This window comes from Acartia tonsa, chromosome 5, assembly GCF_053477335.1.
Source record: "Acartia tonsa isolate MP-2025a chromosome 5, ASM5347733v1, whole genome shotgun sequence".
Taxonomy (NCBI): Eukaryota; Metazoa; Arthropoda; class Copepoda; order Calanoida; family Acartiidae; genus Acartia; species Acartia tonsa.
The window spans coordinates 24,366,625-24,394,166 of NC_137264.1; the positions used below are offsets into that span (position 1 = coordinate 24,366,625).

General features: G+C 34.0%; 2 protein-coding genes across 2 annotated transcripts in view; both read left to right on the forward strand.

Moving 5' to 3' along the window:
• The first annotated feature begins 1,041 nt into the window (after positions 1-1,041).
• On the forward strand, positions 1,042-6,291 carry LOC145319111 (protein FAM8A1). The gene is made up of 9 exons (XM_080160972.1): positions 1,042-1,191; positions 1,599-1,646; positions 2,099-2,295; positions 3,908-4,092; positions 4,415-4,496; positions 4,731-4,817; positions 5,107-5,211; positions 5,465-5,546; positions 5,865-6,291. Exons 1-9 carry the CDS (start codon positions 1,132-1,134, stop codon positions 5,988-5,990), a joined length of 972 nt encoding a protein of 323 aa, XP_080017098.1. The 5' UTR covers positions 1,042-1,131; the 3' UTR covers positions 5,991-6,291.
• Positions 6,289-27,542, forward strand: part of LOC145319110 (tumor susceptibility gene 101 protein-like) — a 28,168-nt gene continuing 6,914 nt past the window's right edge. Inside the window, exons 1-12 of the mRNA XM_080160971.1 lie at positions 6,289-6,354; positions 6,742-6,822; positions 7,704-7,765; positions 8,515-8,629; positions 8,900-8,992; positions 9,635-9,752; positions 10,903-11,013; positions 25,083-25,166; positions 25,559-25,659; positions 26,403-26,480; positions 26,699-26,816; positions 27,257-27,412. Coding sequence (XP_080017097.1) covers positions 6,310-6,354; positions 6,742-6,822; positions 7,704-7,765; positions 8,515-8,629; positions 8,900-8,992; positions 9,635-9,752; positions 10,903-11,013; positions 25,083-25,166; positions 25,559-25,659; positions 26,403-26,480; positions 26,699-26,816; positions 27,257-27,412 — 1,162 coding nt within the window. The 5' untranslated portion in view covers positions 6,289-6,309. The remainder of the gene's footprint in view (positions 6,355-6,741; positions 6,823-7,703; positions 7,766-8,514; positions 8,630-8,899; positions 8,993-9,634; positions 9,753-10,902; positions 11,014-25,082; positions 25,167-25,558; positions 25,660-26,402; positions 26,481-26,698; positions 26,817-27,256; positions 27,413-27,542) is intronic.

A 27,542-nucleotide genomic window follows, 5' to 3' on the forward strand; every position in this document is an offset into this window, starting at 1 on the left:
TTCATTTAATAAAAAACTAACCGTGCAACTTCTAGAGAGAAACCATATTTGAATTTACCATAAACGGTACGTTGCGCTTCGAGCCATCAGTGGCTTCATTATTAGGAATTAGGTCCCAAAATCACTTCTTTTGATACTAATACAAAGCTTTACTGAAAACCATAGCATAGTCGGTTCAGTCACTTAGTATAAAATTATTTTTGGAGACTAATATATACCCCACTTTTGTTTACATTTTTTTTTGTATCAGAAATAATAAATCTAAAGGAGATTAAAATATCATATAATTTTTGGAAAGAATATCTTTTTCATCTTTATAATGTGGTTCTTTATTCTAGTAAAAAAAGGATAATTAATATAAGAGAGTGACGCATTTACCTTCAAAAGATAAAACAAATAAAATGACGTTGATTTCTATAAATAATTTATAATTTTACAATAATTACATCATCTAAAAGTAAAAAATTAAAAAAATTAATTTCAAATTATACTTTTGATGATAAAAATCAGAATATAGCAATATTTTGATAATTTAAAATATTTTCATTGTAAATAATAAGGGGCCGGGGAGTTTTGACACATTTGCGTAAACCTGGTGTATAGGCTTTATCTTTGGACCGAGAGGATAGGTTATTAAAGATAAAATCATTCTTATATGATTAATCTCCCTCAGATTTAAGATTTATGTATAGGCCTCCAGGTTCCGGAGCTCCAGGCCTCCAGGTGGCCTTTGTACAGGTAAAAATAAAATTTTTTTGAAGAGTTAGAGCTTATCTCATAAAACAAAATATGCATCTTTTTTAATGTTATTCACATATTTGAAGAAAAAACATGCATGTTTTGTTTCATAAGCAAAGCTGACCTCTAACTCTTTAAAAAAAAAAAAATTTAAATTTTTTTACCTGTCTCGAGACCACTTGGAGGCCTGGAGCTCCGGAACGTGGAGGCCTATCCAAAAAATCTGAAATCTGGGGGAAATTCATCATATAAGAATGATTTTAACTTTAATAACCTATCCTCTCAGTCCAAAGATAAAGCCTATACACCAGGTTTACGCAAATGTGTCAAAACTTCTCCCCCCCCCCTTGTTTTGCTAACTTTTTTTTAATCTAGGAGTAATAAAATATTGAAATGACTGAAGGAGAGGAGAAACCGCCAATAAGTCGGCCAGGAGCTTTATATTGCGGCCAAGTAAGTATTATAATGGTGTACTTATCGCAAACTTGAAACCATTTATAATAAGTTAATTAGCTAGGTAAAGTTTAATATTGCTAGGATAAATAAACCAAAGAAACAAGATTGTTCCACTCCCGTCAAATAATTTTGCTAGGTAATATACCACAATGTACGCTGTTTGTTAATGAACCAGAAAGAAACTTTCCATGCGCCTAAAATTCACTCGATTAAATGGATAAATAGCAAGTCTTAATGGTTTATTTTGATGCATTATATTTCATAGGATTAGATATATCATATTCTGAAATATCATATAGTTAATAAGTTATTTAAAAAAACCTTAAATATTAAAAATCTAGATTGTACCTATAGGTATTCCATTGAAAAAATATGAAATATTGAAAGTAAATCTTTATTTTTAGGTTAGAGATTGGTTAAACACAGTATATCAAACAAATATGTTACAACTCAGGAAATTTTAAGCTCTTACAAATGCTACGCGCATTTTACAGTTGTGTATTTAAATTTCTTTTCTCCTACTCCTACTATTTTCTTTTCCCAAGTTATTTAGTAAAAATACGGAATATTTCCCTACTTTGTCCATCACTCATCCCTGGCCTTTCATCACAACCAGAATAGTTTTGTACATAAGAATAGTAATACCTAGTGCATTTAAAATAAAAGCTATGTTTTATTGTAACTAATTTCATTTACTTTGTTTTGTTCTTTAGTTCAAACTAAGTTTTAAGCAAAGGTTATTGAAAATTCTTTTTGTTTTCTTTGTTTAAACACTTGTTTTAGTTCATTAATTAAGTTTTAATTTTCTTCACATTTTAAAAATTAAAATTTAGGATTTCTCACTGTTATTATAAAATACAATCTTTGTAGTAATTTTTATAAAGAACTAATATTTTTTCTGAGTAGAATGTATACTGCTATCAGTCAACAAATAGATTGGTCGTCTCTACCTAATGTAAACAACTTTGGCAGTACTTTACCCTCCACCACATCAACTTTTGTAAATCAGTCAACATCAAGATCGAGTACTAGCAGTACAGTTACAACTACTACAACAACAACAACTACACATCAAACCACCGCAAATGCCTTTCCAAACGCCAGGAATGTGTAAATAAAATTTTCATTGATGAATTTTTATCTAGGTATAGGGTAAGGGGGGGGAAATTTCGGTTTTTTTCGTTTTTTTTGAAAAAAAATGGAGTAAATATTAATATTTTCAAATGAAACCAAGACCAGTAGAAAGCTTACAGAAAGGACTATCAGGTCCTAAAAGGACATTATCCTAGGACTTTTAGAAGTTGGCCGAAATTGACCGCAAAAAAGTTACCGATATTTCCCCACCACCGGGGGAAATATCGGTAATTTTTTTCAACCTAAAAAAAATCGATGAAAAACGGCCAAACGGCCAGTCGAACATAAATAATCATAATTAGTATAGGTTATAGGGATTATCCACAAAAAGTTTCATAATGATCGGACTATTCCTTCTATGTTAAAAATGAATTTTTTTGAAAGACGCGAATTTTCGATTTTTTTTTTCGAAAATTTTTTTTTAAAAAACTTAAAATTAATATAAGAAAAAAACGTATTTTATTACTTTTTAGGCCTGATCCTAAAAAAGCTGACATTGAACTATAGATTTAGCCCAAAAAACATGAAAATTGATTAAAAATTGACCTCAAAAATTGAATTTGAAGCAAAAGTGTCATCTTTGCAAAAAATCTTGACTACATTTTAACCTTAAAAAAATCGATGAAAAAAGGCCAAACGACCAAACAAGCGTAATAAATCATAATTAGTATAGGTGATTGGGATTAACCACAAAAAAATTCATAAAGATCGGACTATTCCTCCTATGTCAAAAATATTTTTTTTCTCAAAGGACCAGAAATTTTGATTTTTTCCTCGCAAAATTTTGATTCAAAAAATAAAATTAATTTTTTTTTTGTTTTTTATCTGTTCTATTCATTTTTAGGCCTAATTCTTAAAAAGTCCATATGGAATAATAGATTTGACAAAAGAAAATATGAAAACATGACCTTAAACGTTGAATTTTAATTTCTTTTGAAATTACCGATTTTTCCCCCGGCGCCAACTTTGGTCATTTTTGAAAAAAATATTAACCCGATTTTAAAGCTCTCAACGGATTTGGAAAAAGCGGGCAATTTCTAGTTCAAAAAGTTTTTCAGATCAGCTCTAGGTCTTACCAATTTTTGTGTAGGTCGATCTTTACACACCTACTAAAAAATTTTTGGAAAAAAAAAATTTTTCGTCCGACTTTGAGACCCAATAAGTACCCTTAATATTCATCTCACAAAAAATTCAATTTATACTTTTTTGTAGTCAATTTAATAAGGAACAAATATGCTTTTATGTTTTTTTCTGTCATTTGAAAGGAACATGGAGAAAAAGGTCATTTTATGAAGGTAGGTCGAAATTACCGAGAATAGCCCCTTACCGAAACTTCCCCCCCCTTACCCTATAACCGCCATAATTTACCTAGAGATGAAATTATATTTTATATTTACTTCTTGTAGGTTAGGTAAGGTCAGTAATGGTGAATTATCTACCCAAATGGGCTCCCTATTTCAAGGATACAATACAATATATGAAATAAATCTCTAAAAATGAATAACAAAATAAAAAAAAAATCATTACAATATTTCCTTAGGATAATAAAAGTAAATATTTTTATGATCACATTAAATTGCAGACTATTTCAAGCTATGAATGCAGCTAATCAGCTCCAACAAGACAGAATCAACAACAATAATACAACCGCAGCAACTCCCACTCCTTCCCTCAATATTCTGGAGCATAGAATTTATACAATTGCACCTATTTGGAAACGAGTAGTGGCAGAAATGATTGATTTTGTTATACTTTTAGTTTTAAAGGAATGAGGATATGCAATTAAAATAAGCAAAACTTAGCAAAAATGTGACTGTTTGTTTATTGATATTTTATTTGAAAATATTTTTTTTTTGGTTAGTTTTCCTTTGAGCCTTCTGGTACAATGGTTTAGCCGTATACGAGAACTTTCTGGACTCTATGCAAACTTACATACAAGCACAATTATAAACAACATCAATCTGATTTAGAAAATATTTATGAATCTGAAACTAACTTTAAATGACTGACGGACGTACATTCAAAAATAATTATAGGTTAGCTTCGCTTCAAAATAAGTAAAAAAACATATCCTCAATTTTTAAACAGATTATTGTTGCCCTAAATGCTGTAGAAATGTTTGACATAGATTTGGACAACTATGAGTTTCTTTTGGACTCTTTAAATCCAGGGAGGCACTGGGTTTTAGCGAAGCAAATTAGTTTTTATAAAATACTTAATGACCAAGCTTCGTTTGTTTGATATAAGTTGGTGAGAATCTCCTATTTTCTTTGAAATGCAAATAGTTTTTTTTAGCACCAACTATTACATAATAGGATCGTAAACAAAAACAAAGGAATAATTTTAAAAGAAAGTACAATCAGATAAAAACTGCTTCGCTATAAAACCATTCTTTCGAATTTAGATTCCTTGGATGTTGCAAATATTTTGGATTATAATGCAGCTGTTCAGTTTAGCTCTGAGCTGCTTATCATCGAACTTATGCATAGGTAAGAAAAAAATTTCAAATATAGAAAATATTGCCTACATATATATTTAAACTAAAAAAAATTAGGAGGAAACATAATCAAAAGGAGGGGGCGAAAGTGACACTTTTGAAACCAAAACTAAAAGTCAAATGAATTCAACTAAATAATAAGTTACAGCTGATATTTGGCATGGTATTATTAGGCTCTGTTTACCCTAAATTCATATTAAACTTTATGAACTGCAAACAAAATGTATAAAAAAAAAACATGTGAATGATATACCTAGATATTTTGGTATATGTTATTTTAGAGTGATAGTGTGTCTGTACGAGGCCATGTGTACCTCCAGAGGACCACAGGGAAACCAGGGAGGGGCAACACCAGGAAAATTTATCATGGGTCTTAGAGTTATCAGGTACCGTATACTTCTAGAAGGACAGTACTATCTCTATTTTATATCAGGATAAGCCAAGAAAATGTGAAATTAAATGGAGTTTAGCATTTCAAAGAAAAGTTTCCCATAAATAGTGTAATATTATACTATCTTAGAGTATATTATATGTACATTGTGCACTACAGAAAAAAAATGATTTTGGATTAATTGTGAACTTTTCGTCTTAGTAACTTCTTGCTAATACCGTGCTTTTTAAATAGATCTTTAATTTTAGATGTCATCAACTAATTCCCACAGGAGGTAACCGTATTCTGGTAAATCCTGGTGGCAACCTTGGTTTTGGATGGGCTTTACTAAGGAAAGTGGTTATTAATATACATTTTGAAGATGACAAAATAATAATTAACTTGTTAACAAAGGATCTCGGTAACCGCTGAACCAATATGGTTCTCCTTTAGTTTTAAGTATAGCTTCTCATAGGTCCAGAGAAGGTTTATAAATATTTTGGGGGAGGGTTCAACTAACCTTATTAGATAAACCACTACAAGAATAAATCACCCCTCATAAAATTTTTTTTTTTTTTAACTAAAATAAAAAACTTTGTAGGTACTTTTTTTCATAATAAAATATCTCAAAATCGTGTTTTATTGATAATAATCACCATATTTACTGACAGATCCTTTCTGAAGAACCTGTCAGTGGCCACCATGTTCCCCTTGTGTATCTCCCTCACCCTGGATCCTAATACCAGAACTGTCCATGATTTCCTCTCTAATTCTGTTGTTGTTGAACGTCATTGATTTATTTTGTTTATCATTTTATTTAGTACTTAATCAGAATAAAAAATCATTTTATTTTTAGAATACAATAGAATTTCATGACAGTATTTATTCAATATAAAAATACAATTTTTGAAAAATTATATCAATTTCTGCTAGGTACATAATTCATATAATTCTAATGGCATTTAATGTTTATGATTTATTTGTTAATACCAATGTTAAAGTTTATTTTTATGCACCCTATGGCTAAAATATTGTGGATGAAAATTTTGAATACCTTAATGTTTATATTTGTAGGTAACTAAATTGTATTTTCAGAGAAGTTTGTGGGTAAAAAATGAGCCGAAATTCTGAAAATCTGCTAAATGCAGCCCTTTCTAAGGTTTGTCATACTCATATCACTTGTTGCCGCGCCATTATCCAATAAGTCAACTCTTCCTATGTAAAGAACATAACATTCACCCCTGAATACTAAAGAAAATAACTTTGTTTTAGAATTTGACAGAAAACTAAAATGGGAACCAGTAACAATAAAAACCACAAGTGCTTAAGACTATGTCGTTTTAGAGAGGCTAAGGACAAATATAAAAACTTACGTTACTGATAAGATATTATTAATAGTCTTACGTTAATGATAAGATAGATTGACTCTAAATTTTGCGAATGTAACATATAGGTACTAATACACATAACAGAGATAGGGAGAATAATAGAATAATATATTCTTTACTGCATTATCAAGCTTAATCATATTAATGTATTTATTAAGGTAAAATACAAAAATTCTGACCTGACAAAACGTGACGTTATGAACGTAATGGTACACTACAGAGGGCTGGTTCCAAAACAGGCAAATGTTGAAAGATTTTTAAGAGTAACCTCTAACATATTTTTTTTTGCTTGCTTTGAGATTGAAACAGCTTTCCTAAATAAACTTGGTTAAGTCATTTTGCGCCATTTTTTTAAATAGGGCCATTTAAATGGGAGCTAATTTATTTATTTTTCCCCTTTTAAGCCATAAGCAACGTTTTCGGTCGAAAAGAGTTGTTTTAGTTATGTTTTATTCTGTATTTTTTATTAAATTGATGAAATGAATACCTATAGAAAACACGGCTCACATGAAGGAGACTAGCACCGGTGCTTGTCTCCTTCATTCTACACCATTTGGTGCTAGGGTTCTTCATCCTTAAGATTTACAAGATTTCTAATAGTAGGAGGGATTTTAGGTGTAAAAGGGCCGGGACATATTTTGTGTGAGAAAGAGGGAGGAGCAATTTATGTATTACTAGCGGTTACGCCCCTAGAAGCCTCTAGGGGCACTGCACTGGTAGGAGAAGGAAAAGTCGACCTCATCTTATTTTAAAGAGTTTCCAAAGAGTTATAAAAATTATTTTTGGGGGGAGATGGGGTTAAGACACCCTCTCGGAAAATAGTTTAAAACCTTCCCAGGACCTATAAGAAGCTTCACTGTAAAGGAGAACAATATCGGTTCAGCGGTTAGCGAGATCCTTCGGGACAGACAAAAAACGCTTACTACTTTATAAAATAGGATTAATACATAATACAATTAAGAAGGGTCAAAACATTAGGTGCTAGCTTTCTTCACTTTAAGACATTTGGTGCTAGCTTTCTTCATTCTTCGATTTCGGTGCTAGTCTCCTTCATGTGAGCCGAAAACACAAATGCCACTAAATAAACTTAAAAGAATCTTTTAATGTTTTTTTTTCAAAGGATACTTTTATCTTTAATGATGGTGTACAGCGTCACCTGATAACTTTAGAGGGAACTATTCCAGGAAAATAGACTTATCATATTATTATTCAATTTTTTTTGTGTAGTATAGATCTGTCTTACAGATTTTCGTGGTTTTTAAACTTATATTAAAGATTGTTTTATTACCTACTAGTAACAAAATTATAAGCTATTTTATATATAAACTAGCGGCTTCGCCCCTAGCCTCTAGGGGCTTTGCCCAAGAGGTGATAAAAAAAAATTATTGCGAGAGACCATAAAGGACCATGGAAACTCCTTCAAAAAAAAAAAAAAAAAAAAAAAAAAAAAAATGGGGGGGGATTTTTTGGTTTTTGGGGGGGTTGGGGGTGTCCCACCCCCCGAGAAAATAGCTTAAAACCACCACAGGACCAATAGGTAGATACCCTGAAGAGTAGAATCCGATCGGTTCAGTGGTTACCGAGATCTTAAGGGACAGACAGACAGACGGACGGACAGACGGTCAGACGGACAGACGGACAGACAGACATCGTTCTACTTTGTATTATAGATATGTCTTTGTTCTTGTTTTAATTATATCTTGTTAGAATAACCAGCAAAAATTCGATCTCTGATTATTTGCTGATAGGGGAATATGAATAAGTAACTACCAATTTACCTTTATATTTTAAATAGGTACCTACCTGGGGTTGTATTGGTTAGTGCAATATATTTGTTCGTTATAAGATTTAGTTACGTATTATTTGCATATTTACCAGAATATTTTTAAAGTCAGATACGTAAAGGATATTCTGATGTCTATTATTTTGTTAGTGCCATATAAGGGAAACAGCTACAATATACCTGTTTCAATTTGGCTGTTAGAAACCCATCCTTTCAATGCTCCTGTCTGCTATGTTAAACCTACTCAAGCAATGCAGATTAAGGTAAAGTTCTTCATCATAGTTGATTAGATATTCGCCTGCTTTCCCTTATAGTGAATACAGAAACACGCCCAACCCGCCCTTATCGTAAAAATAGATTGAATATAATAATATTTTGTTTGTAAAACAGCTGATTTTTTCGTGATTCTAGGGGGTAACGTTCGTAGTAAATGCATCCTTTTATCTGCCTTCCAAATATTATTATAGATTTATTTCGCTTGATGGCCATACCTTATTCCTGAATTCTGATTTTAATCAATAAATATTTTGTAGGTTTCTAAGCATGTAGACTCAAATGGTAAAATCTACCTTCCTTACCTTCACGAGTGGAATTATCCAAAATCAGACCTTATTGGCCTAATTCAGGTAAATAAAATATCTTATATTGTTAATTATTATTGTTAATAAAAAGTTACTTCCAGCTGGCTAATATTATTATAACGAAACCACTCATTTATCCCCTTTACCCCATTCCCTCCCATCCTACTGGAGGAACCTACTGACCAATAAATAAACACTTGTATTAGCAACCTAAATTGTCGACAAAATTTCCCCTTTTATAATATTAGACGAAGAAAAGATTCTATGTTCCAATTTTGCACAATTTTTAACAATTTATTAGGTATGGATTGTAATTGGAGGCAATTTTTTATAAACTGTGATTCGGATTCACAGTATAATGTGTCAAACCATTATCCAAACTGAGTCGGATATTCTGACACAGGATTAGTCTGAGCTAAAAAATCTTTATTTCAACGGTTTCGGATTTGGACGTTTGGTGAATTAATGTATAACGGATTTGTATACCCATCCCTGATTTTCAAAAACAAGTTAGTTGAATTTTAGTTACAGAGAGGGATAGGACAATGGCGACCAAATTAATCTACAACCACTTTCTTTCTTCATCTCACAACTTTTTACTCCAATCAGAAAAAAACGATGGGAGACTATATTATCCCTCATTATCTTGTCTAAGCAGCCCAGAACTTTAAATGCCCTCTCTTTTAGATTTGCATAGTAACCTTCAGTGAGCAGCCGCCAGTGTACAGCAAGAAAAGTGATCCAACCCCTCCTCCTCCACCCTCAGCTGCCCTGCCATATCCGACAAACCCTACGGGGTACCCAGGTACATAAAATGTAATACATGGTGATTTGCTTGGATAATAATCTAGTAATTTGAAAAGGGCATTGAATTATTTTAAACTTTAAAGTATTATTTATACCTTGAATTCAAATATTATAAGGGATAGATGATTAAACGCATATATTTCAAATGTCAATATTTGCATTCACTCTTCGCTTATTCTTATGATCCATTCTTTGGTGTAGTTCAAATTAGGACACCTGTCATACTCAGACTATGATGAGGTAATAATGAGAAAGCGCTGGAGAGATTTTTAATCTCAGATCTGATGATGAGTAAGAGTTAGGGTAAGGCGGGGCGATCTCTGTATCGAGGCGAAGTCGGTAATTTTTTGACACACCTTCAATAAATGACATTTTTCTCCATTTTCTAATCGACTGACAGAAAAAAACATTAAATCAAATGAAATTGGGTCTCAAAGTCGATTTTTTTTTGGGTCGGAAAAACGATAAGTTGGACAAAAACTGGTTAGAGCTAGAGCTTAGACGTTTTAGGGGACTTAATAAGCATCTAATGGGCTATCCATTTACGTTTAAAACTTAAAATAAGTTTGTATTGTTTTTTTTTCACAAATTGACCTTTTCTAAAGTGGGGCGAACTCGGTTTTGGCCTTTTTATACTAACTTTTTCAATTTTATATAAAAAAGTGAAATTTTCGAGAAAAAAAGTAAAATTTGGCGTAATTCGGAAAAATTATTTTTTTCGGTAGAAAATAATTGACCTATCTTCATAAAAAAATTTGTGCATGCTCTTTATTACCTTTAGGGCATGCTGTAATAAAATCAATACGTCATCGATTTTTTAAAGCTTGAAAATGCTATACCGACTTCGCCTCAAGGCGGGACGAAGTCTGTGCCGTTTTTAAGATAAATTTTGACCAAAGTCCTAGGATAACGTTCTTTTAGGACCTGTTAGACTTTTCCGAGATCTTTCTAATGGTCTTGGTCCCATTTAAAAATAATAATTTTTACCCCCATTTTTTTTCAAAAAACCGAAAAAACACCTGAGTTCGCCCCGCCTTAACTTACCCATTATATTCCATCTCGTACCAAAATATTTCTTAACAATAATGTTTGTCAATCATCCCTATGAATGAAAAAACAACACAATAACAACTAAGTTATTATTTAAGGGTATCCACCCACCTCAACGCCCTATCCGCCAGCCAGCCATCCATCGTACCATCCTCAGCCTCCAGGCGCGGGTCCTGCTGGTTATAGACCAGGCCCGGTTTATCCTCCAGGTATAGTAAAATTAATGTTTAGGTAAAGGTTTGATATGATCGAAATTTTTACCAAAGTAAGTCCACTAATTTATTTGTATGGTCTTAAAGACATATAGAAATGTGGTTTCCTTAAAGTTTGCCCGTCACATTTAGTTATATTTTTTTTTATTCTCGCTCGCTTTACAAAATTGTTTTAGTTACAGTTGTTGGAAGCAATTTCCTGTCGTTTTATTTAGCTTCATTATATTATGCATTTGTTGTAACATGTCTGATTGCAAGAAATGTCGCTAATTTTTGCAATTCTCTCTATTTTGAAAAGATTTGTCGCCAAAAAAAACAATTTTCCTAATTTTCAGTCGTTTATTTGGGGTGCGTTGTCCTTATATGAAGTGACAGTTATAAGGGTTTCAATCTATAAGACTTACTTTAGTTTTTACGTTATTATATTAATAGACAGTCAGCTTTCTTAATTAAAAAAGGGTTTCAGTAAAATTATCTTGCTTTTTAGTTAGTGATGGGAATCCGGATCCGGAATCCGAATCCGGAATCCGCCCAATTTTCGGCCAATTTTGGAATCCGAATCCGGATCCGGAATCCGTTTTTTATAGCGGATGACGTGTAGTAATAGCAAGAACAAACAGCTAAATATTCTTATAAAGTGTATTAATTCAAGACAAGATAAACATACAATAATAATATTAAACTTTAAGGCAACTATTCACTTTTATGTTCGTGTCGTGTTGCAGAGCAATGTCTTGCTCCGAAACGGTTGACACAAGAACTAAAAGCTCAAATATAAAATACATGCATTGCTCTTAAGTCAGGAAGAAAGGGACTATACATCACATTTCTCCCTGGCTTTAACATGAACCTGGATTTCAAACTGTAATATTTCAGATTAAATATAACAATAGGTTTTTACATGTTAATTATCATATATATATTATGAGTAGCGTTGAACGCTTATTAAATAGATAATAATTGATCTGGTATGACACCTGCCATATTTTTTTCTTTTTTATATATTTTATTTCCAGATCTTTAAACACTTCGTATACATTTATTTTTTTATTATTTTGGTTCCTTAGAACTCTTTTGTGTTTTTTTATATTCCTTTTTTCTTTATGTGTTTTTTTTTCTTTTTAATATATTTTTTTAAAAGAAAAAACATTGATTAACATATAATTATTAAAAAATGCATTGATTAACACCTAATGCATTAATTACATAGTTATCATAAATGCATGATATAAAAATGACACTGGTTAACATATAACCATCAGATTTAAGCATGGTATTATAGAGCATTAATATGAAACATTAATTTTAAACCTTTTCGAGACTACTACTGCCTCAACAAATATTAAATACATAAAATAAAATAAAATATGAATTAATACACATAAACTATAATTATTACTTTCTTTTTCCAGACGTTCTGCTCTTCTTGCCAGATTCTTCAATATCCATAGGCATGATAGCTTCATCATCATTCACTCCAAGTTTTGCGGTCTCATCACACAAGCCGTCTTGAGACATCCTTGCCTCAGTATCACCAAGCATATGAAAACATCTTTCAAATCCACTAGTAACCGCAACCAAAATCGAGGTTGCAACATTATCAACCTCCTCCTGATTATCCAAAATCTTTTGATGCTTACGACTAACCTCCTCCCCAAATTTATCAAGCATCATCAATATTCCAGGCGTGTGTTCCATCCTCATTTCCTCCCTCACTTGTTCATCAACACGCCATTGCTGACCTGACAATTCAAGGTCCAGACAAACAGGAATGTTCGGATTTAAGGGCTGATCCATCTGAACACAAACAGGATCCCCAAACCGAGTAACCAACTTGAAATCACCCTCGAACCACTCATTTACTTTGTGTTCAGGATTAAACTTCCACTCAATATTGGTTGTCAACAAACTTGTATAAACTTTTCCATCCAACTCCAATCTAAGTTCCTTTACTACATTCTCTAAAGTGGTATCTGGATCACATAACAATATCTGCTTGGCTAGAGTCGGACGGAGACGCTTGCAGCGCATCTGCATTTCCCAGGTCAAAACTCTTGCGTCTACTTTATCATTCACCAGACTACCTGCGTATGTGGCACTCACCAGGTTATCAATTATTTCTCTTTGTCCATCCAATCTAACATAACGTATCTCAGCTGGCATCTCTCCACTGGTGATTAAACTCACCGAATTCACATTCACAATGCGTGGAATGTAGACTGATAAGTTCATGTATTCATTCACCTGAATAGAGTCAATAAACACTTTAGCACTCAAATCCTGTTCAGACTTTCCATCAAGCCAATCTTTCTGTAACTCGAACAAAGTTGTGGATGGCATTTGCTTCAGAATAAAGGATACTTTATTCACGACGTCTTTCCAATGTGCCAGGAGCCGGATAGCTGACACAACCTGCGTCTTCAACCTCAGATCAACGCTATTACCCACCGTTCTCAACACCGTCTGAAGGCTCATTTTACCATCTGCAGGTATGACGTCAATTTTTGAAAGTTGATGCCAATCCTCAAGTTCCCCCATATGTTTGATTATGGGTAACAATTCGCCCAACGTTTGACAGCTTTTTCTCTCATCTCCATCCAGGTATTCAATCTTAGCAAGCAACACCAAACTTGGTAAAATTTCGCAAACAAGCTTAGAGAGAAATATGGTTGCACTCAACTTATTCAAACTAGTTGTCTCGTTCCATGACAACTTTCTGTTTATAGCTTTAGAATGCTCACCAGCCGCCATCAGGTTGAGGTGTCTTGAATTCTGGCTGGTAAAGATAGGGATCCTGTCCACAGGCCAGTCTATGGAGTTGATGCATCTCCCCATCTCTAACTGCACCGAAAGCATGTTTACTAAATTCAACTTAAACCTTGGTTCATTATCAATAAGACGAGCTAAATCTGCCAGTGGCATGTCCTCACTGCTCAAAAATATGTTCCTCGTCGCCCTGCCCACACTCAACGTGGGCAGCTCAACGCGCGACATTACCAACACCAGCCGAGATGCAGAGTTGCTGACCAATGCAGACACCGGTAGACCAGGTTTGACTTGATTTCCTTCATTGACAGATTGTTTGTGGCGGCCATCTTCTTCGTTGCTCAATAACTTTTGATTCATTGTTGCCGCCGTAACCAACCTGCAAAAATACAATATAATTAAATTTCAGCATCAGAATTTAAGATCTAGCATTAAATTCTTCCTCAGTAAATCTTATTTTATGACACCATGAACAACAACAATACAACAATGCCAACATAGGAATTATACCTAACAACAACATTAACACAATCAAAACAAACTTAGCAAACAATGGTAGTATATCTTTGAACAAATGTTCTAAACCAAACCAAGGACCTGTAACCTGTTCGAAAAATGACAACTTATGATCAACAAAGTCCAACTTAGAAGCTTGTCCATTAAAATCCTCAAAATCCTCTAACCCCTGATATTTAATAGTCTTATTAAAATCAGCAATAAACACCTTTTCATCGTTCAGAAAAATCTTTTGTCCCACATGTTCAGATTTTTCATTGGCAATGTGCAGAAGTTCGAGTCCCTGCCCCTGATTCCCAAGGAACAAATTAGCTGTCAACTTCAAAAATACCGGATTTTGCGAGCAATTTAACAATTTTATGTCCTCTACTGCAACAATCATTCTACTATATTCTTGTATTCCAACTGTCTCACCTTTATAATCCACCAGCAAATGTCCTACTGCACATCCATAATCCACACCTAACTTTACTGGAATTTCAACCGCTGTACACTTTTCATACTTAGCAATTTCTCCCAGGTATATAATTCTGAACCCATGATGCATCTGTACATTTGATCTAACTTCTGTTTGAGCACATCTAGAAATACTAAAAAGTTCTATCATCCTCTCATTCCTTTCTCTACTAGCCAAAAACATAGCATTCAGATCAAATCTAGCTTCCTGTTTTAACAAATCCCCAAAATAACTTCTAACAGCCGCCTTCGGTTCCTCTAAAAACTTGATACCCTCCAATTCTGTCACCAAAATGTTGAAATCCAGATGCTGCAAAGTAAGTTTCTCTGTTCCCATAATTTTAACTAAAATATTCCTTTCCAAGTTAGAAACAAAAAGTTGTTCATTCCACGTAGTTAAATTAAATGTATCTTGAAAAACTACCTTAAAATTACTGGCCGGTTTTCGTACTACATACGGAAAATATGGAGAAGTTGATGTTGCCCACAAATGATTTTCTTCAAAATTCGCCACAATCGTCTTTTTATCATAATCCATAACAACATTTCCCTTGATCAAAACGGGTGTATTTTTTACTAAAATATGCAAAGTCCCAATAGCAAAACCTAAATTGAACCACATATTGTGCGCGTATATTCCCAGTGTCTTGCATTGAATATTTTCACCACCAACATCCCAGAAAGGTGACAATGTTCCATTAACCGTGAAACTGTGAACAGTTGGCAAGTCTATGTTTACTTTAAAACTAATACCATCATGCTGATACTTGCCAGAATGAAAAATCCTTCTACATTCGTCCATACTCAACTCTACCTGTTTTTCATGTGGCACGTCTAGTACGTGCACATGACTCGCGGTGCCGCAAAACCAGCGCTCCAATTTTAGTCTAACCTCACAACTAATGGCTTCCGACAGTATAAAATCGGTTTCTGCTAACCCCAATAATTCCACAGATCTGACCGGTTCCATCCTATCATGCAAACAGGCAGCTGATCTAAGTTCAACATTACTTATTTGAGAACAATCATAAGCTGCTAACCGTGGATCCTGTGACGTATACATACCACCAACAATAATCAAACAATAAGTCTGCATCACAACAACAAATAACAAAATATCCAAGTACCTGACTCCTCTATCATCCTTGGATTTCTTCACAGGTACTGGTCCAGCACGTCCACTCTTTGAACTACAAGCGTCAGGCGACCTCTTTTGCATACGATCTCCATCTCGTCTATTCCGGTCATGTCTATCACCACCGCCGCTTCCTCTCTTGTCATCACGCTCCCGACGGTTTTCGTGGTAATCTCTTCTCCTGCAAATATTATACAAATTATTACAAATATTATTTTTTAATCAATTTTGCGAGGTTCCTAGTTACTACATCTGCTACTGAATAACGTTCTAATCTGTCTTTTTCTCTGTTTTGTCTATCCTCTTCCAATTTTTGTAATTGTACTTCATTTGTAGAACCTTTAGGACGACCTTTAACAGGAATAGTCTCAGACATTTTTTGTAGTTTTGCATTATCTAATGATCTATCTAATTCATCCTCCTCAACATCCCTACCTCGTTTAACACTTCCCCTTCGTTGTTCCAAGTTTACAATTTTACTTTGCAGTTTTGGAAAAGTGTCCTCTAAAATACTCATCCGAGACTCTAACTCCCTAGCAGATTCCATGTTAACATCCTCTACACCCAAACTGTTGTCTACTAAACTATTATCAGAGGCATAATCTCTATGAAAAACACTATCCTTACTAATAGTAGAATATGTAGAGTCTAACTTAGTTTTATCAATCGTATCATTCGTATCTACACTGTCAGAAATATGAGTACTTTCCAAAGTATCACTAAGATCCTCAACTAAATCATCTAAATTTTCATTATCCTTAGATACATTTGACCTTTGCTGTGACAACCCAACACCCAAAAAAGATTTCTCCAAAAAATCTGGTGTTACCTGTCCATCCTTCCGCCTTCCAACCACCTCTGGACTAGCGCCACAACTATTCTCCTCTTCAGAAACGCCTGAACAAGTTAAATTTCTTAAAGTATTGGGAAAGTCATAGTTTACTTTCAAGGTATTATCCACAGAGAAAAACTCATCTGTAATCACTAAGTCAATCTTTTCATCTGGAGTCAAGTCTAAAGTACTCTCAATAACATATATTTTATCCCTTGGTACAATTCTTACCCCTTTGTCTTTCAATCTACACTTTTCTAGGGGTTGAACCTCGAATAAACTATCAGAAATTACTTTTGTCACTAGACACGGACCCACCCATAGCGAGCAGAGTTTACGAGCTACACCAATCGTTGTGACGTCATAAAAAATATAACAATAGGAATTTATAGCTATCGGCCGACCTATCCTTTCTGTATTTTCTACCTGTAAATACTTCTCAGTTCTCTCTTGTCCAGTTCTCCAATTTTTGTCAAGGCACTCCAATAACTCTGAAAAATTCATATGTTTAATTTTCGAGCGGGTTAAAGGATCAAATGAGTCAAGCGGAAGCTTAGGGTTTCGTAGAAACATCTTGAAATACGGGGAACATCCTAACCTCCGATTGAAAGAAGTGTTCATACAAAATTGTGTAGCTTTAAGTTTATGAGCCCAATCTCCATCTTGAAAACGTAAATCAGTCTTAAGAAACGAATACACCGATTGGTTGTATCTTTCACTGTAATTCGAATTTGCTGATCTTGGAGGGATAAAAATTTGTTCAATTCCCAACCTTAAACAAACTTCCCTAAAAACTTTTGATTTGAAACTTTGTGCATTGTCAGTCCTGATTCTCTCGCATAATCCCCAAACAGAAAATAAATTAAACTTCAAACATTCAATAATTGTTTCAGCTTTAACATCCTCAATAGCAAACAACCAAACATATCTAGTACAACTGTCAACTACTATTAAAATATGCTTACAAATGACTCCATTAAATTCACACTCATTCAAAGGACCTAAAGCATCTATGGCCAACTCTGCCATAGCTTCCCCAGCCAAAGGAGAAAATTCTATATTATGATTATGTTTTGGTTTTTTACGTCTATTCAAACAAATGACACAATTTGCAACTGCCGCCGCTACATATTTAGACACATAGGGAAAAATGAAGTGACGATTAATCCTGCTCAAAGTTTCCAAATAACCCCTATGCCCCGCTGTAACATCTGCATGAGCTAACAAGAAAACTTTATTGTACATTCCAATAGGTACCACTACCCGTTCAATAAATTGAAATTCTTTCTGGAGCCGCATAGGTGAAGTCAAGATAATTAAACCATCTTTATAACTCAAATGTTCAAAAAATCTTAATATTTGTTTACCACAATAAGGCATTTGAGACAATTCTCTGGACGTAGGTTTGACATTATTTACAATAAATTTCCTCACCTCAACTAAAACAGGATCCTTCTCCAGGCTACGACTGAATTCTCTCGCCTTCAATCTGGATGCTATTTGACTGGCCGTCTCTGCTCCAATTCCTGCAATAAGACATAATTTAGGATCTTCCAATTGATATACAGTATCTAATATTAACTCTCCTTGTTCGTCTGTCGATAATTTAGATATCCTATCTTTACTATCCTTTAATGCAGTACGTGACAATATATCAACATTAGTATGCATCTTGCCCTGCCTATGTACAACCTCATAACTGAAGGTGGATAAAAAGTTTATCCACCTTATGGTGAGACCAACAAAATATCCGTTCTGCCTCCAAGTAGATAGATGTTTCAGTGCAGCTGAATCAGTTCTCACGATAAACTTCTTGTGTCTCAAATAACATTCAAATCTTTCAACAGCATTTACTAATGCACATAATTCTCCTTTATGCGCTGCATAATTGGCTTCATGAGTTGAACAAACACGTGACCAACACGATATCATCTTCTCTTGTCCATTTTGTTTTTGACTTAACACCGCAGACATAGCTGTAGATGACCAATCTGTATCCAACACAAATGGTTCAGCCTCCATCCTCCAATCCGGGAACGATTTACTTATTTCTTCACAGAACAATTCTCTAGTCTTTGTAAAGGCTTCCATACTTTTTTCATCCCATTCTATTTTACTACTGTTTCTGAATTTGTTCAATGGTGCCGTAATATCAGAAAAATTCTTGAAATATGAACCATAATAATTTATGAAACCAGTAAATCTTTGAATATCTTTACCTGTTTCAGGTACTGGCCAATTCTTAATCTTTTCAATATATGCTTGGTCCATAAATATGCCTTCTTCATTTATAATATGGCCCAGAAATTTCACTTCCTCTGCAAACAATGTACATTTTCCAAGATTAATCTTGAGGCCTGCTTCACAGAATGTTCGTAGTAGAATATTCAAATGCTCCAGATGTTCCTCCACATTCATACTATATACAAGAACATCGTCCAAATAAACTAGGCAAAATGCCCTTAATTCAGGACTCAAATCCATTACTCTATCCATCAACTTTACAAATGCACTTGGAGCATTGGTCAATCCAAACGGAAGCCTCTTGAAGCAATATTGCCGTCCATTAGAACAAAATGCTGTATATTTCCTGACAGATTCCTTCAAGTGCATTGAATTATACGCTGAAGTAAGGTCAATAGACGTAAAAATCTTCTTTCCTCCAAGTTTGTCAAATAGCTCACCAATATTAGGCAAAGGGTAACAAATCTTCTCAGTTATCTCATTTAACGAGCGGTAGTCCAGGACAAACCTGACTTTCACCTCGTTAGTATTTCCAACCTTCTTCTTAACAGCAAAAATTCCAGAATTAAACGGTGAATTACATTCTTCTATCACATCTGTTTCCAACCATAAATCAATCTGTTCTTTTAGTTTCTCTGCATGATGAGGATTGAGTCTAATCATCCTATTTTTGAAAGGTTGAGCTCCAGGAACCAACTGAATATCATACTCCTCCAAGGTACAAGATCCAATATCCGTAGGGTCAATCGATAACGCCTTGAAATTCTTTAAAAACAAACCAACTATTCTTCCTTTCAAAGAAACATTATCTTTTAAAAACGGAACTTTATCCAACTTCAATTTATCTTTAATAAAACGAATCTTCTTTAATGTTGTTGACACATCTTCTTTAACTCTGTTCTCTTGCAACATTGCTATCTTCTCCGCCAAAAACAAATTTCCAACCAAAGTACCAGCAGGAACAGTTTTTTAACAGTTTCAAAATTCGTGATTTTAGTCATAATTTTACCGTTCTTTCCCACCTCAGTAATTCCTTCATTTATCAACAAGTTGTTTCGGCTACAGTAACCTTGTCTAGGAGCTATATAACACAACTGTCCTTCAGGCATATTTCCCTTAGTTGAAACTTCTACCACCACTGTACTTAATGCAGGAATTTCTATTCGATTTTTCAATGAACAAATCCATTTTTGGTCTTGTAACTCAGCTACATTAATCTCAGGTTTCTTAGTTCTTGCTTTCTCCATTTTCTCCAAAACCGTATGAACCAAATTCTTCACTACAATTTTCCGTTTAGCTACTAAATTCACACTGATTCCATGCATCTCAATCCTGTTGCCGTCTTTGGCAAATATCGTCTTCACGTTATTTTTGTTCAGCCAATGACTGCCTAGATTCATAGGTACAGTCATGCCAGAAATAACAAAGCAATCTTCTTGAAAACTGTGACCTCCAATCTGAAATTCAACATTCCGAACAACACCATCAATCTTGATGCTGGAACCCTGCACGCCTGTTGCTTTCGAATCCGTTTCTTCAATCATACAATCAAGCTTTCTAGCCAACACTTGAGATATCAGGCAGCCTCTTGCATTGCCGCTATCAATTAAGGTCAGGATTTCCATACCACCAATCTTCGTTGGAACGTAGACTTCAGCCGCTCCAGCCGCCATCTCAGAATCTTCATGAAAATTATAAACAGCTATCTAACCAACACCAGCAGTTATGAGGTTGTAACTATCCAATTGTCTATCAAATAACTATCTATCTGTCTACAACAAATAATAAAATAACGGAATAAAACAAATCACTCACCGACAATATTTCATCCACCAACAGAAACGTCCAAAATATCTCTTAATCCACAATCAACAAAACTTCTCTCCGGCCAACAGAAACATCCCAAAATATCTCTTAATCCACAATCAGTAAAACTTCTCTCCGGCCAATCTAAAATATTACAAACTTTTAGATGCCAATTGATGGATAAATCACTGTACATAAGAATTAATATCAATATTAATATATATATAACAAATTTTTACAAAACTATTTTTCGAACAGCAATATATATATATAATGGTAATCAAATATTAACAAGCATGAAACAAATCTTAACAACTCACCATCAAATAAATAATGATGACAGTATCTCTCAATCACCACAAACACTCTTCTCAGCCAATCTAAAATAAAATACAATTATTTTAGATGCCATAAATACATGTTTTCACTGAACAAATAAACTTGCAACACAATAAAAGAAGTTGTATTAAGAAATATGACATGATCAAATATTATCAATCACCAAGCAAATTAATCATTCCAAATACCATAAGTTCAATTCTTTAGTAATTCAATAAAATATTACCTAACAAAACTATTATTGTCAGATTAAAACTGAGATGTATAAAAGGTTTAAAAGTCGAAATTCAACTAACTATATATCTCAATACCTGAGAGCACCTTCTTGCGCAGCTCTGCTTTTCTGCGCAGCTCAACTTTCTGCGCATGGCGCGCTCCACGCCCGATAATCATTGCAGCTACCTCTCTACACCACCCCATTCTGCGCATACCAGCTCTGAGAGATAGTGCAAATTTCTTTGCAAATATGTTCACTCCCCCTTTTTTTCAAACAAAAGAGACAGCTCCCCCATATCTGCGCATACCAACTCTGAGAGGTAGTGCAATCTTCTTTGCAAATATGTTCACTCCCCCTTTCTCCTCCAACAAAAGAGACAGCTCCACCATATTTGTGCATACCAGCTCCGAGAGACAACCCCTCCCTTCCTTCATAGAAAGAGACTACTCCACTATTATATCTAATGCATTATAACAATTTTGCTTCATGAAATTCTAAACTTCATAAAAAGTTTTGCTGAATCAACTTTACTAAATCGCAATATAATTGTTTTAAAATCGAATACTTTAAATCACAATAACTGACTCAACTTTTAAAACAATTTTCCACATTTCATCAAAATTTAATACTTTCAAATATCTAATTTCACATTTTTATCAAATTTAATTCAATTTAAAATTCAATTTAATATTTTTCAATAGCAATTTTACAAAATTGTATTCCTAATTCGTTTCTCATTTTCACTTTTTATTATTCTTATCTCTGTTAGACTCCACAACAGTCTGAAACAAAAATGAATTTTTCAAATTTCAACAAAACATAATCAAAAACTAAATTAATTATTTTGATTTCCATTATAACATAATCTCATAATTTCATATACGCTTATAAACAATATGTTATCTTTTCATAATTCAAAATAAACCATCAAAATAAATTATCACAAAATTAGAGTTGCTTCGTTCACTCTTTATCATTAATTTTGTTTTGTTGTTGTTTATTTACAATGCGCATAAATCAAAACAATGCCGCGTAACAAGTAGAAAATGGAATAAGGTTTTATGATTATAATACATACAAAACATTAAAACCATAAAATGTCATCTATAATAGCATTATTCCATGCCTCGACTTCCGCTACAAGATCGTCCTCATAATCACTTGCCCCTAAACCATCGACATGCGCCACTTCCTTCGTATCCTCCCCTTCTTTCACCTCTCCTTCAATTTCACCAACCAATTTCTTTTTATCAATAATATTTTCATTCTTTTTAAAACTCTTTTGCCCCGTCTTATAAGGAACAAAAGGCTTGTTTCCCCACCGCAAAAAGTATTTTCCTTTAGGATTAGGCAACTTTTTATCTCTAATATCAAAACAATCCCTCATCATGTGACCTTTTCTGTTGCAATAATAACAAATAAAACCACCTTGAATTGCGCCAATTAAAGGAATAAGTTCAGCTGGTCCACCAAATTCATCAGCTAAATCAATTTCACATTGATTTATTTCATATGACAAATTATCTTCATCACTAACCTGATCAATAGTTACAGGATTTGACTTGGAACCAACGCCACCAACCATCGTTTTAGCCAAAGCCATCTGGTTTGTTGTACATCCTCTAGCCATTGACCCTGAAATTTGATTAAATTGTAGCCCTTTAACAATCAATTGTGCTTTAACTATTAACTCTGTCCGAAACTTCGTTATCATTCGCACTTGTCCGTCACGCTCCAAATCCAACGCAAATTGACGCATCTGATTAGCCAAAAGAGGAGATAAGACCACATTACACACTTGAGAATAGAAATCCATGAACATATCATCAGTTGGTTTCGGATACGCACGTTTCCAGAAAGATAGTATCTTATCAAAAAATGCATCAATCTTATCATTCTCATGTTGCTTAACACTCAGATACGCATCTTTACACACATTTTTCATATCGGGTGGTAAAAATGTCTCTCGCATCTTACACAAGTACCCCTTTAATGTTAATTGTCTATTCTCCATATCAGCAGGTTTTAGTGTATAACCACAAGCGGTTCTTACACCCACACATTTATCAAACAAAATTTCCTTACACACTTGATGATTAGTCATATGATAACGTCTAGTAGTCATCCAAAATCTCTCCAAATAATCATCAAAGAAAATCACATCATCGTCAACCGCAAATTCAGGCGCATTTTTTCTGAACTGATCATCAAGTTTAGCACACGTTTCATTGTACCTATGCACATTCTCCTCCCCCTGCGAAACATACAGAGATCTATCTGGTACATAAACAAGAGATTTACACCAACTAACCTGCGATTCACTCAGTCCAGCTTCAAAAAAATTGAGCGTATTAAAATCTTCCGCATTAACCTCAGAAAGAGCTGGCCACCACATGAGAACTCCATTGTAGATATTATCCACAGCATCAACCCTAGACAATTCCCAAAGTTTTATGATCTTATCTTCATTTCCCTGCATACCACCAAAAATAGGCCGAGAACCACTAGCAAACAGTTTAGGCTTCTCCTCTGACCCTTCAAATCCTCCAGATCCACCAGCCGTCCTCTGCCACGGCATAGAGTTATTTAAACCATTCTGCTGGTTATTCGACCCATTCTGCTGAGTATTCTGCTGGTTATTCGACCCATTCTGCTGGGTATTCGAACCATTCTGCTGGTCATTCAAACTATTCTGCTGGGCAATCTTTTCAAGAATTAGCTGCTGGCCAGTCATAAACTCATTTACAACTGTCACATTCTCAGTCTTGATATCATTATCAACACTAGGCTCCACCACCTTATTAAGACGATCTTCCAAATCGTCCATCCAAGTAGCCAGTCCAGTAACCGCAGCAACATTAGTATCAACATTATCCGCCAATTCCTGAACTTTCGTCTCCAGCGGCGTCATCCGCCCAGCCAAATTATCCAGCTTATCCCCATTGGATTGAATATCACCCTGCAACGTGACTATCGACTCGAAGATGTACTCCAGCCTCTCCTCCGGAGACAGCTTCCTGAAATGAGCAATGTCCAACTTCATCGCTCACAAAAATACCTAAATAAAACAAAGTAAAGAAAAAATACAATTAAAAGAAAATCTGAGCTATAGATTCGTACTACACTACTGCGCCAAAATGACGTGTAGTAATAGCAAGAACAAACAGCTAAATATTCTTATAAAGTGTATTAATTCAAGACAAGATAAACATACAATAATAATATTAAACTTTAAGGCAACTATTCACTTTTATGTTCGTGTCGTGTTGCAGAGCAATGTCTTGCTCCGAAACGGTTGACACAAGAACTAAAAGCTCAAATATAAAATACATGCATTGCTCTTAAGTCAGGAAGAAAGGGACTATACATCACACGGATTCCGGATTCTAAATTGGTAGGCTAAATTTAATTTAAATAGGTTAGAAAATACCAAGCACATTTTTAGGACATACGTAGCACTTAAATTTTTAAATTTACTAATGTCATGTAAATGTTTTAGTTATGCTGGAAGTCAACACTTTAAACAAATCAAGGCTTCAACCAAGTAACATAGTGATAAATTAACGAAAAAAGCTATCCCTCTGTGACGGGCGGCCTTTTAAAATACTGCTAGAATCCGGAATCCGAATCCGGAATCCGCCAAAATTAAGAATCCGGAATCCGCAAGAATCCGTCACTTTTTTTGACGGATTCCTACAGAATCCGGAATCCGAATCCGGCCCGAAAATTCGACGGATTCCCATCCCTATTTTTAGTGTACCCACCAGCAAGCAGTCAACACCAGCCTATACCTGGATATCCTGCTCCGTATCCTCCGGGTGTCCATCATCAAACTCCAGGTGAGATATCCAATGATCTTTAAACAAAACTTATGAACGTTAGATCCTAAAATTAAATATCTCATGAACGAAATCATTTCTATAAACAATAAACATAGCGGCGAAAAAAGATTTTAGTGCCTACCTAGGTAGGTATTTTTAAAACAGAATTTTTTTCTAGTTAAGCAAAAAATAAAATTAAGACTGAATTTCCTCAAGAACATGGTATTTATGGGAATCTTGGTAGCTTTAGACCGCTTAAGACCAAGCCATAGCTTTAGAGAAGCTGCGCTTCGTAAATTTTGTTACAAAATAGGAAAAAATATTTTTTTCTCCAGCTCAATTCCTATATAATTTATTCAGATGACAGAAATTCCAGATTTTAAAAAATTCTTATTTTTTTGTGTGTTTAGGATATCCGCCCACTTCATCTGCGTATCCACCTCCAGTCCATCAGAACAATGTTGGTGGTGCGGTTGCGGCTGGCGGCACCATTACGCAAGAACATATTAAGGTAAAGGGGTAGTTGCACGAAATACATTTAAACTTGAATTTAGTGAACTGCATATTTTTTTATTTTCAATGGTTTAAATTACCTATAGGGGGCATATATTTGCAAGAATTTTAATTTTCTACCATGTAGCTTTAAAAATATTAAGATTTGAAAATCGCATTCTTGTGATACCATATGATATATGCAACTTATGTAGCTGGCTTATTTTCACAAAAACAGAATGACGACTAATTTAGTGATGTCTAATTGTTATTTTTTACAATGCAAATTTATATATGTTTAATGGTATACTTGTAACTTATGCTTGAAATCTGTTTTCTGAGATGCACTTCATGCAACTATCTCTTTTAACTTGATTTGCACAATTAATTAATATTTAGACTTAAATTAGTTGGTATTAAAAAAAGCTTATTCATGGAAGCAGTCTAAAATCATGAAAATCTTAGGGGATCAGACATTGAACAATAAATGATTATGAACAAAATTACCTCTTCTGAAGATTGAAAATAGTGGTTAAAAAGTTCGGACATTAAAATTTCAATCCAATTTTAATAAAAGTACCCCTAGTTTTTTTTTATGACGTGGTTTTAAAACTTTGGATTCTAGTGTAATTTATTGTAATTTCTCCTCCCCTCATGAAAAAAAATGTAAACCTTATGCAATATTCTAAATTGCAATTATTTGTCCATTGTATTTGAACGGTTGACGTCCATCGACCGACTTTTGACCGCTTGTTGTTTTAGGCGAGCATTTTATCCGCCGTGGAGGATAAAGTAAGACGAAGGATAAGAGATGAATTTTCTACACTACAAGCTGAACAGGTGTATTGTACAGTTGAAACTTTGAATGAGGATTCCTGTAGAAATTAGAAATAATCTTGCTAGCTTGTAACTGTATGATCACTATCAAATGATTGTACGCCCATTTTGATACTATTTAGCGTTTTAATATGAAATGTTTACATGATAATATTAGACTATACATAAAATATTTTTGAAATTTTTTGATATTAAGTAATTTCCTATATTTATATTTTTAGGACTCTTTAAAGAAAACCGGAGAAGATTTAACTGCCGGCCGCGAGAGGTTAACGAAAATGCTTAACAATTTGGACAGTGAATCAAAACAGTTGGATAATTCAATACAAACATTAGAAAAGGAATGTCATTAATGAATACTCTTTATCATAATGTTCACAAAATGAAAGATAAAAGAAAATTGTTTTGTCCTGTACATTCAAAGGATTGATTTAATTAAAGTTGAGGTTGATTACAGGGATATAAGGGGATAAGACAATGTCGGTAAATTGATATACATCCCAAATAATAATATTTATACAAATAAGGGTGCCAGATATATAGGAAGGTCAGGGATCTAGAGGGATAAGACAATGAACGATAAATCGATGTGCTCTCCAATGATAATGCACAAAACTACCCCTTTCTTTAGATTGAAATGTTTTGACACTCAACTTAATTAACCAACCTATCAATAAGAAAACGTTATCATAAAACTTTGGGGACTAGTGTAGTAACAGACTAATTTCCTTTCCCTCTCTTTGATGCACGAAAACTTTTCTTAAATGACATAAAAACACAGAAACAGAAAGATTTAACAGAAATGTTGTCCAAACTGGAGTTATCGGACGAGATAGATGTGGACGAGGCCGTTACGGCGGCTGCACCGTTATTCCGCCAACTCTTGAATGCCTACGCCGAGGAAAGCGCTACCGAAGATGCTCTTTACTTTTTAGGTAAATATTTAGATATTACTTTGATGAATATATACTTAAGTTAGATACTTTTCCTTACTTCTGTAACTTAAATTTGTTTAAACCAGTTTGTTATAAACAAAGGAACAGTTTTAAAACCATACCAACACTT

What these genes read in the sequence shown, in the direction of transcription:
- LOC145319111 (XM_080160972.1), top strand. Translation starts at nt 1,132, where the DNA reads ATGACTGAAGGAGAGGAGAAACCGCCAATAAGTCGGCCAGGAGCTTTA. An exon ending in ATCATCGAACTTATGCATAG is followed by an intron (nt 4,818 to 5,106) that starts GTAAGAAAAAAA and finishes ATGTTATTTTAG; the next exon opens with AGTGATAGTGTGTCTGTACG. An exon ending in GTTTTGGATGGGCTTTACTA is followed by an intron (nt 5,547 to 5,864) that starts AGGAAAGTGGTT and finishes ATATTTACTGAC; the next exon opens with AGATCCTTTCTGAAGAACCT.